General features: G+C 53.5%; 4 protein-coding genes across 4 annotated transcripts; 2 read left to right on the top strand and 2 right to left on the bottom strand.

Annotated features, from left to right (window-relative positions):
• Positions 1–2,717: 2,717 nt before the first annotated feature.
• Positions 2,718–4,814, top strand: MIF2_3 (mitotic fidelity of chromosome transmission- protein; the record flags this gene model as incomplete). The annotated part of the gene is made up of 4 exons (XM_007811073.1): positions 2,718–2,785; positions 2,857–3,008; positions 3,069–4,652; positions 4,723–4,814. The coding sequence occupies 4 exons, from the start codon at positions 2,718–2,720 to the stop codon at positions 4,812–4,814; spliced, it is 1,896 nt and encodes a 631-aa protein (XP_007809264.1).
• Positions 4,815–5,196: 382 nt separating this feature from the next.
• Positions 5,197–7,947, bottom strand: YME2 (mitochondrial escape protein 2; the record flags this gene model as incomplete). Its single annotated transcript, XM_007811074.1, has 3 exons — positions 5,197–7,277; positions 7,335–7,589; positions 7,647–7,947. The coding sequence occupies 3 exons, from the start codon at positions 7,945–7,947 to the stop codon at positions 5,197–5,199; spliced, it is 2,637 nt and encodes an 878-aa protein (XP_007809265.1).
• Positions 7,948–8,275: 328 nt separating this feature from the next.
• On the bottom strand, positions 8,276–9,881 carry J3458_022147 (uncharacterized protein). The gene has a single exon (XM_007811075.2). The coding sequence runs from the start codon at positions 9,513–9,515 to the stop codon at positions 8,826–8,828; it is 690 nt and encodes a 229-aa protein (XP_007809266.1). The 5' UTR covers positions 9,516–9,881; the 3' UTR covers positions 8,276–8,825.
• Positions 9,882–11,543: 1,662 nt separating this feature from the next.
• On the top strand, positions 11,544–11,920 carry J3458_022146 (uncharacterized protein; the record flags this gene model as incomplete). The annotated part of the gene is made up of 2 exons (XM_066122958.1): positions 11,544–11,720; positions 11,789–11,920. The coding sequence occupies 2 exons, from the start codon at positions 11,544–11,546 to the stop codon at positions 11,918–11,920; spliced, it is 309 nt and encodes a 102-aa protein (XP_065972180.1).
• Positions 11,921–12,849: the final 929 nt, after the last annotated feature.

Genomic DNA, 12,849 nt, shown 5'->3' with positions numbered 1-12,849 from the left:
AGCAGAGTTGCGGCTTCTCATCACCGGGCCGTAAAGCAGAGACACGGCGGTGAGCCTTTGCTTCACCTTTGCGAGGTCGTCACGCCTTCTTGTAGGACTTGTTGTATCCCGGTGCCAGAGGGGCCTTGCTTCTATTTACGTCGCAGCATGCATCGCGAGGGCGAAAACAGCTGCGCTGATTTAGAACGGGTTGGTGCATATTCGACAGGCAATTATAGCGGTTCGCAACAAGGTTGTCAGTGAGACGGCAGCGTCCCAGTCTTCAAGGCACATCTTCAAATTGCCAAAATAGAAGAGGAAACACGCACGGCCCACGGCCGAAAATAGAGACAATGCTGGCTCGCACGCTGCCGACAACCAAAACACCGCAAACGGCCATGGCAGCGCGGCAAACGAAAAATCGACAGAAGCTGCGGCCAATGGAGCGCAGACCCGTGCTATCGAGTCTACAACTGATGCGGCGCCTGCAGAAAATATCCCTCCATCTGCTCAATCGCCGGGACCGCGCCTACGCAGCACTCGAAGAAGAAAGGCCGTATTTACTGAACCACTACGGAATAGTATCGCAGGAGGTCTAAGCAGCTGGTATGTGTTGGCCGCCCTTCATGTTAGTCGGGCTTGAGGCTCACATCTTTGGGATATATCCGCAGTCGGCGAGTCCAACGCGCCAGTACCACAGACTCGCCAAGGCAAAGCTGGATGCAGTTATTGAACAGGGACTCAAACGAGTGGAGAGCACATAAATAGCATTCACCGTGAATGGCCATCGTAAAGGCCAGAGGTTCAAAAGATGAAAGGCGGAATAATTAGGCACACTGTTGGTTTCGGATGGACCACGGGCAAAGTGTTACTTTGTATCCATAGTATGCTTTAAGCTAAAATAGAGATAACTAGTATAAAATCAACTGAAATAGCTATATAAATAGTTTTAGTCATCTCCAACACGCACGGCTCTTGGGTTAGCATGGCATCAAGGCCTCAAAAGAAAAAATCATGGAACTCGCAGCTTCCTACAGGCGGGGTAGCTAGGAGGACAAATGCTGGAGGCAAAGGGTCTGCAAAACTTTCTAGAGTCATTACCACAGCGAAGCCCACTGGATTCAAGTCGCCGACATGTCGTCCGATAGAAGACGGCTTCTATGTCGGAATAGACGTCCCGTCATAATGGCCCATATGAACCCGAACTGTGGCACACGATACCAACAAGTAAAGAGCGCTTACTACAGATGTCATTCTCGCTAAATCCGACGGCCCCCATCACCACTGCCTTCGGAGGCGCAAAGATGTACCTGGGCGTCATGACCATCATGTCGATGCGTCGCAATGATTGGATTGGTCTGGGGTACGGGCACGTAAGCAGGACCAGACCCCCCCCCGATATGCCATGGCACCGGTGTCTTCTCTCGGGCGGGTTTCTCTGTGTCCCAGTCCCGGGTGCCCGGCGAGGAAATCCCCATGGCTCTAGGCTTTATGAGCTGTGCCCACGTGAGCGGCTCGGTCATTTCCCTCTCCATTGTCGACACACGATGTGCAGGCCATGATTTCGGGAGCGAATAGCACACTTCTGGATACGTTGCATGAGGCCTTGGGGACGGGAAATATGTGAGGCTGGCTGTGGCGGCGAAGCAGCTTGATCACTGGAAGGCTCTGTCTTCGCTTTTGTCAACCGCGAGGCCTGCGACATTGCTCTAACCTGGCTTCGGGAGCAGGTGGGTTGCAACAATTCACAGCACGAGGATATTTGGTTAGACAACATCGTCGTCGGCAGGGCATCGAGACGCGTCCTCAAAGAAACGAAGAGTGCCTCTTCGCACGCCCTTTTAACCCCTCGTTTGATGCCTTGCATGTCACGCGCGATGAACGGGACGACTTCTGCCTCGAGGCTTCTGATAGATTGTTGTGCAAGAGTCGCAGAAACCAAGGACTTTTGAAAGTCAAACTATGAGATGGATTGAGCCACGTTGTCCTAAGCCCTTTGTCAAGTCCCTACAAGCCATTGTCACAGATGCCCTGGCCAAAGGTAAAGACTCAAAATGGCAACCCCACCGGTGATGCGACCTGGGAGGTTATGGTCCATCTTTGTTCGTTGACTTGGAGGGCATCAAACTGAGACGTTTCGGCTGTTTCTCTCTTTTCAGTCCATGTGGCACCAACCGAAAGGACATAATCATTGACATTTTCAAGTTGGGAGAAGAAGCATTCACATGCAACATTAACAACAGGGACATCTCTCAAAAGTGTACTAGAGTCTGAAAATACTCACAAGTGTTTTTTTGACATGGAAAACGACTCCGGCGCGCTATTCAGCCATTATGGCATCACGGTGGGTGACGTTAGAGAATTGCAAGTCATCCAACAGGCCCGAGCGCGGTCAGTGGAAGGTGCAGGTTATTGTCTTGTAAAGGATGATGCACAAGATCAGATCAGATCAGATCCATGTCAGATGCTTAGCCCAGGATTGGGCCGGGTCAATGTCGACCCCACACCCACTTGGAGGGTCAATTGGCACTCCGTCATGCTGCATCGGACAAACACGCTGACCGCGTCGTCAAATCTACGACTCGACCCCCCCAACGTGGTCACCATCGCCACCCGTGCCGTCTTGACTTGGGCGTTGCAAAGCTGATGGTTTCATTCACCCAGTTGCCCACGTCCACTTGCGCGCGCAAAAGACAATCGCACAACCGCGCTGGCTTCCACGCCTCTCTCTCGCTGCCATGGCGCGGAGCGTCAAACGTCCGCGGCCTGAGCCGCACGCTTTTCACCAGCTCGGAAAGCAGGGTCGGTATGTTGCATCCTGACGAAGCGCTCTGGAATTTGCTCTTGCGTTTCCTTCAACTAACGCCCTCTTCAAAGGAAAACCGGCATTACGCTGCAAGATCGAGGCGAACGCGACGAACACGGCATGCAGCCCATCGATTCCATCTTTTCGCCCCACGAAGCGAAACCTGCCTCGGCCGACGATGCGTCTGGCGATTCTGAAGGCGCAGACATGAGTATTGCGTCTAGTAAGTATACCCGTAGACACGACTGACGAGACTGAGTTGCAGTCGCTGACATTTGCCTAGGCAGTGGTCCAGGGCCTCAGACGCTGCTCAAAAACCGACACAGCATCACATATCCCATTCCAAAAAGCAGGTCTCCCATCAAGACCAAGCTGAACTCTCCCGCCAAGAGGAATCCCCATTTGGAGTTCCCTTCGTCGCCCTCGCGCAGCACCTTATTAGACGACAACACGGTTACGCGAAAAATCGATTTTGCCGCCCACTCCAGCAAGCCACGACCGTCGACTGGGAAGGACTTGGGAAACGGCTCGAAAAAACCGTCGAGGCCGTCTCTCCTGCAGTCGGAAGACGATGAAACGAATCCACCTACAGACCCTATACTGGGACACCAAAACGACCCGACAATGTCAGACATGGTGGAGCAATCCATGCAACTGGTGAATGCTATGCACAGCGACAACTTTACGGCAGCAGGATTCGACCAAGGGCCGGACGATTTGCCGCCCGCAGTAGGCAACGACGACTTTCCAGAAGAGGAGCCACGGCTGCCATCTGCCAAGCCATCACCGGCGAACCCGTCGCCAATACAACAACCCCAACGAAAGCCTCCGCCTCAACCTCAGCCTATACCGTCGATTTTCGGAACGAGAAAACGGCCATCGCTGGAAACAGTTGCAGAGGGAGGTGAGTCTGAGAAGGACAAGAGGGAAGGGGAAGAGGAGGAAAGACGGGAAAAGCGGCAACGCACGAGTATGCCGCCGCCGCCACCACCACCGCCACCCCTATCAAGGCCGAAAGCTGCAGCATCAAGAGAGACTACTGCACCATTAATTCCGAAACCCAAACCCCCTGTACCCAAGACAGAGGTCAAACCAGTTAAGCGCGGAAGAGGGCGGCCTAGGAAAACCGAGCGACGGACCAAACCGGCAGAGCAAGACGACGAAGGCGACGAGACCATTATGGAAATACAACGCGCCCCGCCCATGCCAAGGTCCAGAGGGTTGGTGTCCGTCCGAAATGAAGCCTCCGACACCCAGACGCGATCAGGAAGACGGTCGTTTCGACCCCTGGAGTATTGGCGAGGCGAGCGAGTAGTCCGCGGTGAAGAAGAGCAGGCACAGGACGCAGATGGCGTCGAAACTGGCGATTTTCTCTTGCCGTCCACCAAACAAGTCATACGCATACCCGAAGACGCCCCGCCGTCCAGGCGCGCACCCAGAAGCAAAACACGAACCAAGGCCAAGTCAGTCGCGGTTGGAGAGGCCGTGCAGGAAGACGAGGAGCTCGAAGAGTGGGAGATGAATGACGGCACAATCTCGGGCGACATTGTGCTCTGGGAACCCGAGCACGAGTTCAACCCACCAGCCGACGCGGACGAAGTCCAAATCGCAGAAGATCGACTCGCCATCTCGGCAGATGCCATTGAAACGCAGGACATACCCCTGGCCACGTTTCGCTTCGCCAAGACGCTCACACTGCCCTTTATGGGCGCCGGCGTGGTAGACCTGCCCCCGGGCGCAGAGAAGCGGCCCAAGAACTCGCGCAAGATGCACATGGTGTTTTTCGTGCACTACGGAAAAGTGCTCGTGACCATTAACAAGGAGCAGTTTCGCATATCCGCCGGCGGAACGTGGTTCGTACCACGGGGTGAGTTATGAGTACCAGTACCGCTTGTACCGTCTGTTTTTCGTCAGGGCAGGTTCTAACCACTCCACAGGCAATTATTACAGCATAATGAATGATTACGAGGTTCCCGCTCGCATCTTTTTCGCTCAGGCGTGCGAAGTGGCTCCCCCGCTGGAGGAGTAGTTACTTGGGGGAAATCATGAAAAACACACAAAAACATGACCAACATGTATATATCGTGGCTGTGTTTCTGGCATGTTGGCGTTGCGGGGGTCAAATACCATGGATTGGCGTTGGAACTGGGACTCATACGCATTGATGAATACAACTTGCTGCCTGCTTCAATTTACCAGGCTGTGATTTGCCGTGCAAGGTTTATCGTTACGGCTATCCACTGGTTTGGATACGAGATACGTGCGGTTCTGGATTGGGATATTTTTACATTGAGAGCCGTCGCAAGAGATGGCAGCAGTGGGATATAGAATGAGCAGACTTGTGTAAACGTACATTGCAATAACAAGAGGTATCTGGCGCTGCCAAAAACAAAAGGGGATCTTGTGGTACACTAGTACTCCTCCACCAGCACCTTCTTCAGCCCAACCATGTGCTTCTCCAACTCGTCAATCTTGCGCTGACTGGCGTCGAGCTTCTCCAGCAGGTACGTCACCCGGCCGGCCGTCTCGAGCGTTTGTCGCGGCAGCTGTCCCAGCAGGGAGAGCTCCGTCTCCACGGCGTCAATGGTCTTGGCTTCCACTTTGGCCATTTCCTTCACGATGGCCATGTCCATCTTGGCCTCGAGGACGCGGTCTCTGACGAGGACGGAAAAGGCAGCCTGGTGGAGGGGCTTGCCGGCGCTGATGAGCTTGGGGCGGCCCTGGTGCGACGTGAGGGCGATGAGCTCCGCGCCGGCGAGCGCCTCGAGCGCGGCCTCGCCGTCGGCGGCGCTGCTCGACGTCGACGAGGCAAAGGCTGGCGAGAGGAGGACCTGGTGGTAGCGCAGGGACGGGGCGTCGGCGAGCGACTTGATGAGGTGCCATGCCTGTTCGGCGGACCACTTCTTGTCCGACTCGGTCGTCTTGCCCATGAGGAAGATCTTGACAATGTCGGTGGCCGTCTCGCTGACGATTTCGTCGACGGCTTGGCGCGGCGTCTGGCCCGCCTTGATGCGCCTTGACAGGAACTCCAGGTCCGTCAGACGTCCGCCGAGGGTCTCAATGCACTCGTCCAGGCCTGTGAGGTCCATGCGTTTGGCCGTCTTGTCTCCATCCCCGGCAGATGCTCCTGCACCCTCGGGGTTGTCTTGGGCAAGCCTGCTGGTGACAAAGTTCTTGGCCACCCTGTGCTCCAGGTCCCCCAGCGACAGCGTGCGGAAGACGCGGTCGGGCATTGCTCTGGAGAGCGGCTTGGAGTAGGAAGAGTCCGAGGTGAGGAAGACGACGTGGGCAATGTTGTTCTGAACAAGGGAGGCTGCCCAGTCGGCAATTTTGTCATACACAATTGTCATCTCCTCATTCTTGTGCAGAAAGTTGTCAATGACAATGACTGGTCTGTTCTCGGGGTGGGCTTCCAGGTATGCGTCTTCGGATAACTGCGCGTCCTTGTCGCGTTTGGACCGGGACGACAGCCCAATCTGCTTGAGCGCGCCCGTCGTGGTGTGCAGGATTTTGCTCACTTGGGTGTCCAAGGTTTCCGAGAAGCCTGCCTTGACGCCGGTGGTGCTCTGCACGGCCAAGTCGATCAAGCTGCTCATGCTGTTTGCCCACGAAAACACGGGCCGATACCCAACCGCACCCGCCAGTCGCTTGATGGTGCCGGCCTCGCCACTGGCATCCACAATGGGCTTGCAGTCCACGAGGAGGACATTCTTGCGCCCGGCCAAGGCCTGGTCCATGACCATTTCGATCTTGCCCGACCCTCTGGGGCCCGTAATGACGATGAAGGTGTCTGAGCTGCCATCGAGCCACTTTTGGAGCCGGTCAATGAGGTCGCGTCGGTGGTTCCATACCGTATTGAGGCCGTCCATGTGCCTGCTGCTTCTGAAGGAGAGACTGTCCGTCTGAGACTTGAACCACTTGTACAGTCGCGATTCGGTGAACCTGAACGAATGGGACACGTGGAGCTTGATGAAAAAGGTGCGAATGGGGTCGAAAATCATGACCGAAGCGCCAGCCAACAGGGCGGCGAGAATGGGGATAACGATGCGCGGGTGACTTGTCAGCCAGTTCCATATGCTGTGCGCCTTGACCCTCTTGACGTACGACAGTCGGAGGAGAGTTCCAGACTTGCCGCCGCCCATGGACTCGGTGACGACGAATCCATGCATGCAGTTTCGGGCCATGATGGCGTCGCTCAATCTGGGGAAGCCAATGTGGGCGTATTTCGGCACGACCTTGGAATCAAAAGGCTGGGGAAGGATGTCGGCAATCTTGCCGTAGCGACGAAACATGCTGTACAGGCTCTCCTCGGACAGCTCTTCGGCCGTTGCGCCAGGCTCCGGCGGCACAAACTCGACCTTGAGAAGACTTGAAGGAAATCGATATAGATCTTCGAGCCATGGGGTGCCCTTGACGAGACGGGCCTTGATTCCCCGAAAGGGGCTAAACCATGGCTTCAGCGGATGCTGCTCGAGCTTTTCCAAAAGCGTTGCTGAAATTTGACATGATGAGCAAGAGTTTCAGATGGCGCATCATGAAGGAATCTTACACTCGATTTCTGATGGACTGATGCTCGCGTCATATTGGACCTTTACAAATGCCCCTCCGTCTTTTAAGCGTGGCAGAATCTCAGTCACCTTGATAGGCATGTCCTCGGGAATGGCCCTCTTTACGAAAGCAATTGGGTCCAGGCTGGCGCCACCGCTGCCAGACGCGCTGTAGAAGCGGCGCAGCAACGCCGTCATGTCACCATCAGTCTCTGTGGGATATCTCAAAAGAGAGCTCAGCTTCCTAGGGAAGATGTCTGGTCCAAGCAAAATTAGCCTATATACGCAATTGGGCGGTTACACAATATGCTTACTCTCAAAGAAGAACAGCGACTCATTGGGCTTTACATCGAAATGGCCCGTCTCTTGTTCCTTGTTTGCAGATGACGATGAAGGTGAAGCGGGCTCAGACGCGGGTGAGGACGGAAATGGGGTCGCAGGAGGCGTGGGAGGAACAGCCGTGCTCTCCCAAGCTCGGTCTGCAGGTCTGCGAAGAAAAACATGACCGCCTTTGCGCCAAGCAGCGGTGCCAAGGAGAGGTTGTCTGAGTGAAACCGTTGATCGCACGATGCCAGGATACCTGGTCACCGTGGCCAGGCTCCGTCTGGGAATCATTGCACCGGATTCACGCACAGCGGGGTGCTGTCCCTGTGAGTGTCGCACTCGGAGATGTTGACCGGGTTAATCGCACTCTCCAACCATATGCATGGTAACCGTTGACGGAGAAAGTACCGAGTATATATTTACAAAGTTTAGGGTTCGCGGATGACGCTTTGGCTCCGTCAGGAGCTGACTGGAAGCTAGCTAGCCAAGCTCCACCGCCAATGAGGTCATCAGGTCCGCTGCAGACGGCACGATTGAAGATAAGATGTAGCACGTGACTGTTGGTGAGTTACTATCATCATCTAGGTGAAATTTCTGCAGGATGTCGCATTCAACAAGTCCCTTGCAAGATGTATCTGGGCATTGACAAGAATGTACTAGCATTTCGCAATCATACGTTTCCGAGGGATCGCCTATCTAATCTGCTACTGGTCTTGCTGCTGTGCTCATTGTTGGGCCCGTCATCCATCCATCTACTGATCCAGTTTGAAATATGTTCATATCATTTACCATTGGCTGTATTGACTGCATCGCGAGGCGAGAAAGATGCCGTTCAGAACGCGTAGACAAAGCGACAAAGCAGCCTCGCTCTCGGACGCATCAAGGTTGGAAATGCATGGTGTGGTCCGACGAAGAAGGCGACACTTGTAACTGAAATATTCTCGCCGTTGGGCTGACAGCCACCCCGAGTATGGCATGTTTTCGCCCAGCGCGGCCTACGCAACATCAATGATTCTCCTACAGGGCGGAAAAAGACGAGTCTTTTCACGCTGAAGCTACCATCAGGCACAAAGATATTGTGGCCACGTCTACCTCATTATGGTCAGACTTTGAAATGAGCAGAGAAAATAATACACCAAGGAATGCCCAATCTTACGCCTTGACAGCACTCATGATTCGTATCCCATATCTCTTCGTACACCTTTCCTTCTCTCTTCCTCCATCCGCCTCCATTCGTCATCACCAACCGTGGGCGCATCCACCGGCACATTAAACGCAGACCCCGGCGGCATCTTCTCCGTCCTCCTCTCCCACACGTCCTCACTGCTCGGCTTCCCGTCGCCGTACCTCCTGTACGCCTTGTTGCGGTAGTGCGTTCTGACCATGTTGGCCTTCAAGTCCCCCGTATAAGATTTCGTGCGCATGCAGAACCAGAAGTCGTCCCAGTGTTCGCTGCAGGAGCGCATATTCCCGTAGCGGTAGACCGAGTTGAATTGGCCGCCGAGGCCGTTGCAGCTCCATGCGAGGTCAAAGGCTTGTCGGCAGCTCATGTCCGTGGGGAGGAGGGACTCGGAGAGGGCGTCGCCGATGGGGGCATCGGGGACTTGTTTGTCGGTAGACTTGGCCGATGCTTTAAGGGCCAGCCAGGATGTTATAGATGAAGAGGATTCGTTTTCTGATAAGGGAGTGGACCGTTGGTTGGTTGATGGCTGCTCGGGGTCGTGTTTAAAGAGGTCAAAGAACTTTTGGATCTCTGGGTCGACGGGTTCGTTTGGCGCGGCCGATTGCTCTGTTGGTGGTGCTGGGGCGGCCTTCTCCTCAGTGGGAGGTTTTGAAGATGATGACCAGAGCCAGCCCATTGTGTTTGATTTGGTTGTTGGGGGTCGTCGGTGAAAGAAGAATATGGTGTTTGGTGTCGGCTCGAGAACCTAGTAGATGTGGATTGTATCGATGGATTGTCGACCAAGGCGTTGGTGACGTTGGTCTGTCTTATCAATGGCAAATTTGAATCGCAACGGTTGCGGCGTCGTAGTCCGAGTGAGGGGAATCCTTGTTCGCAAAACGCCTGCAGCATCGACTGCTAATATGCACGCGACTGTCCAATAATATTCACCATGGTGGTTACATCCCTGTGGTGTTCGAATGTTGCTTTGCGACGGACAGTCCAAAGTGCGGGTTAACTGAATCGCCGGGGCCGGAGGTTGAAGAGGCGTCCGACGTTCAGCACCCAAGACTCACATTCGATTGAATAAACGCAGCTCTCTGACGCTGGCAGGTGTCTGGGGGTCGTCTCAATGACAACAAAATGACCATCCGAGATGCAACAACTTTGTGCTACGCAAGACTCCTCAAACTACACACAGTAGCACATACAAAATGACGGCACCCAAATCGCCCACACCAGTCATCATCATCCGTCCGGCAAACTCCACAGATCTCCCCGCCATCAAAGCCTGCTTCCAAGAGTACACGGACTGGCTCGACCAAGACATCTCATTACAATAACTTACTACTCGGAAGAATTTGCCAATCTCCCCGGCAGATATGCCCCTCCGACCGGGGGGCTCATCCTCGCCGTGGATGGACCTTCAGGCGATGTTCTGGGATGCATTGCGTTTCGGGCGCTCAACCTTGACGACGACTGTGTACATTCATGGCAAGGAGGTCTCCGCTGCTGCGAACTGAAGCGTCTATGTGTATATCCGAAAGCGCGAGGGCGCCAAGTCGCCGAAGCTGATCCAGGAAGCCATCAAGGCCGCCGCGCAAATTGGCTACGACGAATTGTTTCTGGATACACTGCCCAAGTTGCAGCCAGCCATCGCGCTGTACAAGTCGGAGGGTTTTTGTTTGACGCAGCCATATTATTTAGTCCGCTGGACGGGATACTTTTCTTTTACGGCCCTTGAGGACAAAAGACGCGGAACACGGAGAAAACACGCCCTCATGTCCCTGAAGTTGATGCAAAAATATGTCGACCCTTTTGCTTGTCTGATGTGGTGGCTCCATCGAGGCTCAATCCAAACCACAACGCATCCAGCCAGAGTTCGACACCATATATTACCCAAGTCCCTTATAGTCTGTGACACCATACATTTGCTCATTGAGAAGGATACACTAATTTGCCGGAGGACTACAGTATAGAGCGCGATAGCCAGGTATTTGGTCAAATACTTTTTGCCGTCCAATTTATATTGGCCGAGGTGTGTTAGCACCACATACGTCGCGTTGGACGGTTTGCCGCGCGAGTCCGAGCACGAATAAAGTTAACAAGTAGTTGCACAGAATCATTGCATGGCACATCAACACACGGTTCCCGTAAGAAGCAGCATCATGTGTCCTTGGCGAAATAGGGTTAGGTGTTGATAACCCAAGTATTTCTAAGCCCGCAAAGTATTCGGCAACTTGGCCTTATCACCACGTAGGTACGGAGATGACGGCCACAAGGCATAATAGGCCACGAAAAAGTCAAACCTCTTGGAAATCAATAGTGGTATAATTACAAACTCAATTCTTCCATAGCACACTACGATCCTAGCCGTGGTTGGGCGGCGTAGGGTAGGCCACATGATGTCGCAATTATTGAAGCATGATTTAGGGTTACGGCATCCAATGCTGACCAGGGAAAGGATTTGGAAGAACCAAGCACAAGGCTAGATTGCGGCTGTTGTAATTTGTCCCTAGAATGGGACTCGGCGTTTACATGTGCTCCTTTGTTGGCAACAAGTGGCCTGGAATGACATTGCCACCTCTCTTCTTCGGGACCCTCGAAGCTGTCGGCATTGGCATGCTAGCACGGACCATGCACAATAAACATGTCCCTAGCATATTCGGAATGATGGCATTGACGGGCGTTGGCATCGGACTGCGATTCATGGTTGCGCCTCTTCATGGAATCGGCGCTCATCGGGCTGATGGCTATCGCTGCCCCATTTGGAGGAACCATTGGTCTGACGATAATGTCGACCGTCTTCAACAATACTTTGGGCCTCGATGATAAGCATGGCGACTTTTCAAGATCCAAGAACCGGGCGACCTTGGAGATGAGCAGCGTCCACGATGCCAAGGTAAGAAAGCTTGCCTGCTCTTTGCCATGTCAAGAAAATAATGGGCCGGCGCTGAACATGGCTTGTAGATGGGGGTTGTGTGGGCATACGTTGCCATTGTTCCCTTGATGATTGTGGTGAGTATGACTCCATTCCCAATTGTCATGGCAATCGAACAAACGGGTGTAGTCCTATCTGCTTCTTGTTCCTCGGGGATGTAAAGCTGGAAACCAGTCAGCTGTTGACGACGACGAAGCCAATACAAATATAGTTTTTACAGAACCATACCTGTGGAATGTGATCAGAGGGAAGACCGCCCAAGCTGAGGAAGTGGCCATTCGGCTGGAGAGCTCGCACGGTAGAGACGACCCAAAGGGACGACCTGAAAGGCGATGGTGTAGTTGGTTAAATATAACTAAAATAGTTGATAACAAAATAAACTTGATATGTTTTTGCGTGGAGGGTAAGATGCTTGTTGAAACCAACTACCATAGCTAAGAAGCTCATAAAGGGGCCAATCCAGCATGCTGGCAGAGATTAATTAGCTTCCACACGACCCAGTTGACCAATTCTGGGACGTAACAGACGCCGGCGGCGTAAAGCAGCTTTCTAGATTGAAGCTGCCGTAAATGGCCCATTGAAAGAGACCAGACGGCATTGACTGGCTGCGTGATGGCTTACAGTGGGAGGCGAAAAGACCTTGACCAGATGAGGTACCCGGCTATCGCGCTCTATTAAGACATGGATGTACTGTTATATATTGGTGCGTACGGAGCACTTGGCGGGCAAAGATATTCTGCGACGGACTGTAGCTGATGGAATTCGTCGTTTGCAAAAATGGAGGCTGTCAATGCGCCCCACTGGTTCCACCCGTTGCCTCGTCAGGTTTTGAGCTCAAGATCGTGAACTTTGTTGGTTCATCGACGTTGGGCAGTGAAGGTATAGAATAGGTAGGTTTGGATGGATCGACTTTGGGCCGTGTCGCACCATCCGCCAGCTCCGTCGCAGTTTTCTGAGGATTCCAAGAAACATTAGCATACTGCCTGGGTATATTTGCCTATCATCAAGGATACATGAGATGCCGCAGTACGTCAAGCATCTGCTTGGTACAGTATTTATTGGCTCCTACCGCATGCTACCTAAGCGTACT

This window comes from Metarhizium acridum (assembly GCF_019434415.1).
Source record: "Metarhizium acridum strain ARSEF 324 chromosome Unknown scaffold_587, whole genome shotgun sequence".
NCBI classification, from domain to species: domain Eukaryota; kingdom Fungi; phylum Ascomycota; class Sordariomycetes; order Hypocreales; family Clavicipitaceae; genus Metarhizium; species Metarhizium acridum.
Note: the sequence above shows the minus strand (reverse complement) of the source record. Positions and strands in the feature narration are given on the sequence as shown.

Bases quoted from the DNA above. Each gene is read 5' to 3' on its own strand.
- J3458_022147 (XM_007811075.2), bottom strand. From the start codon at position 9,515: ATGGGCTGGCTCTGGTCATCATCTTCAAAACCTCCCACTGAGGAGAAG.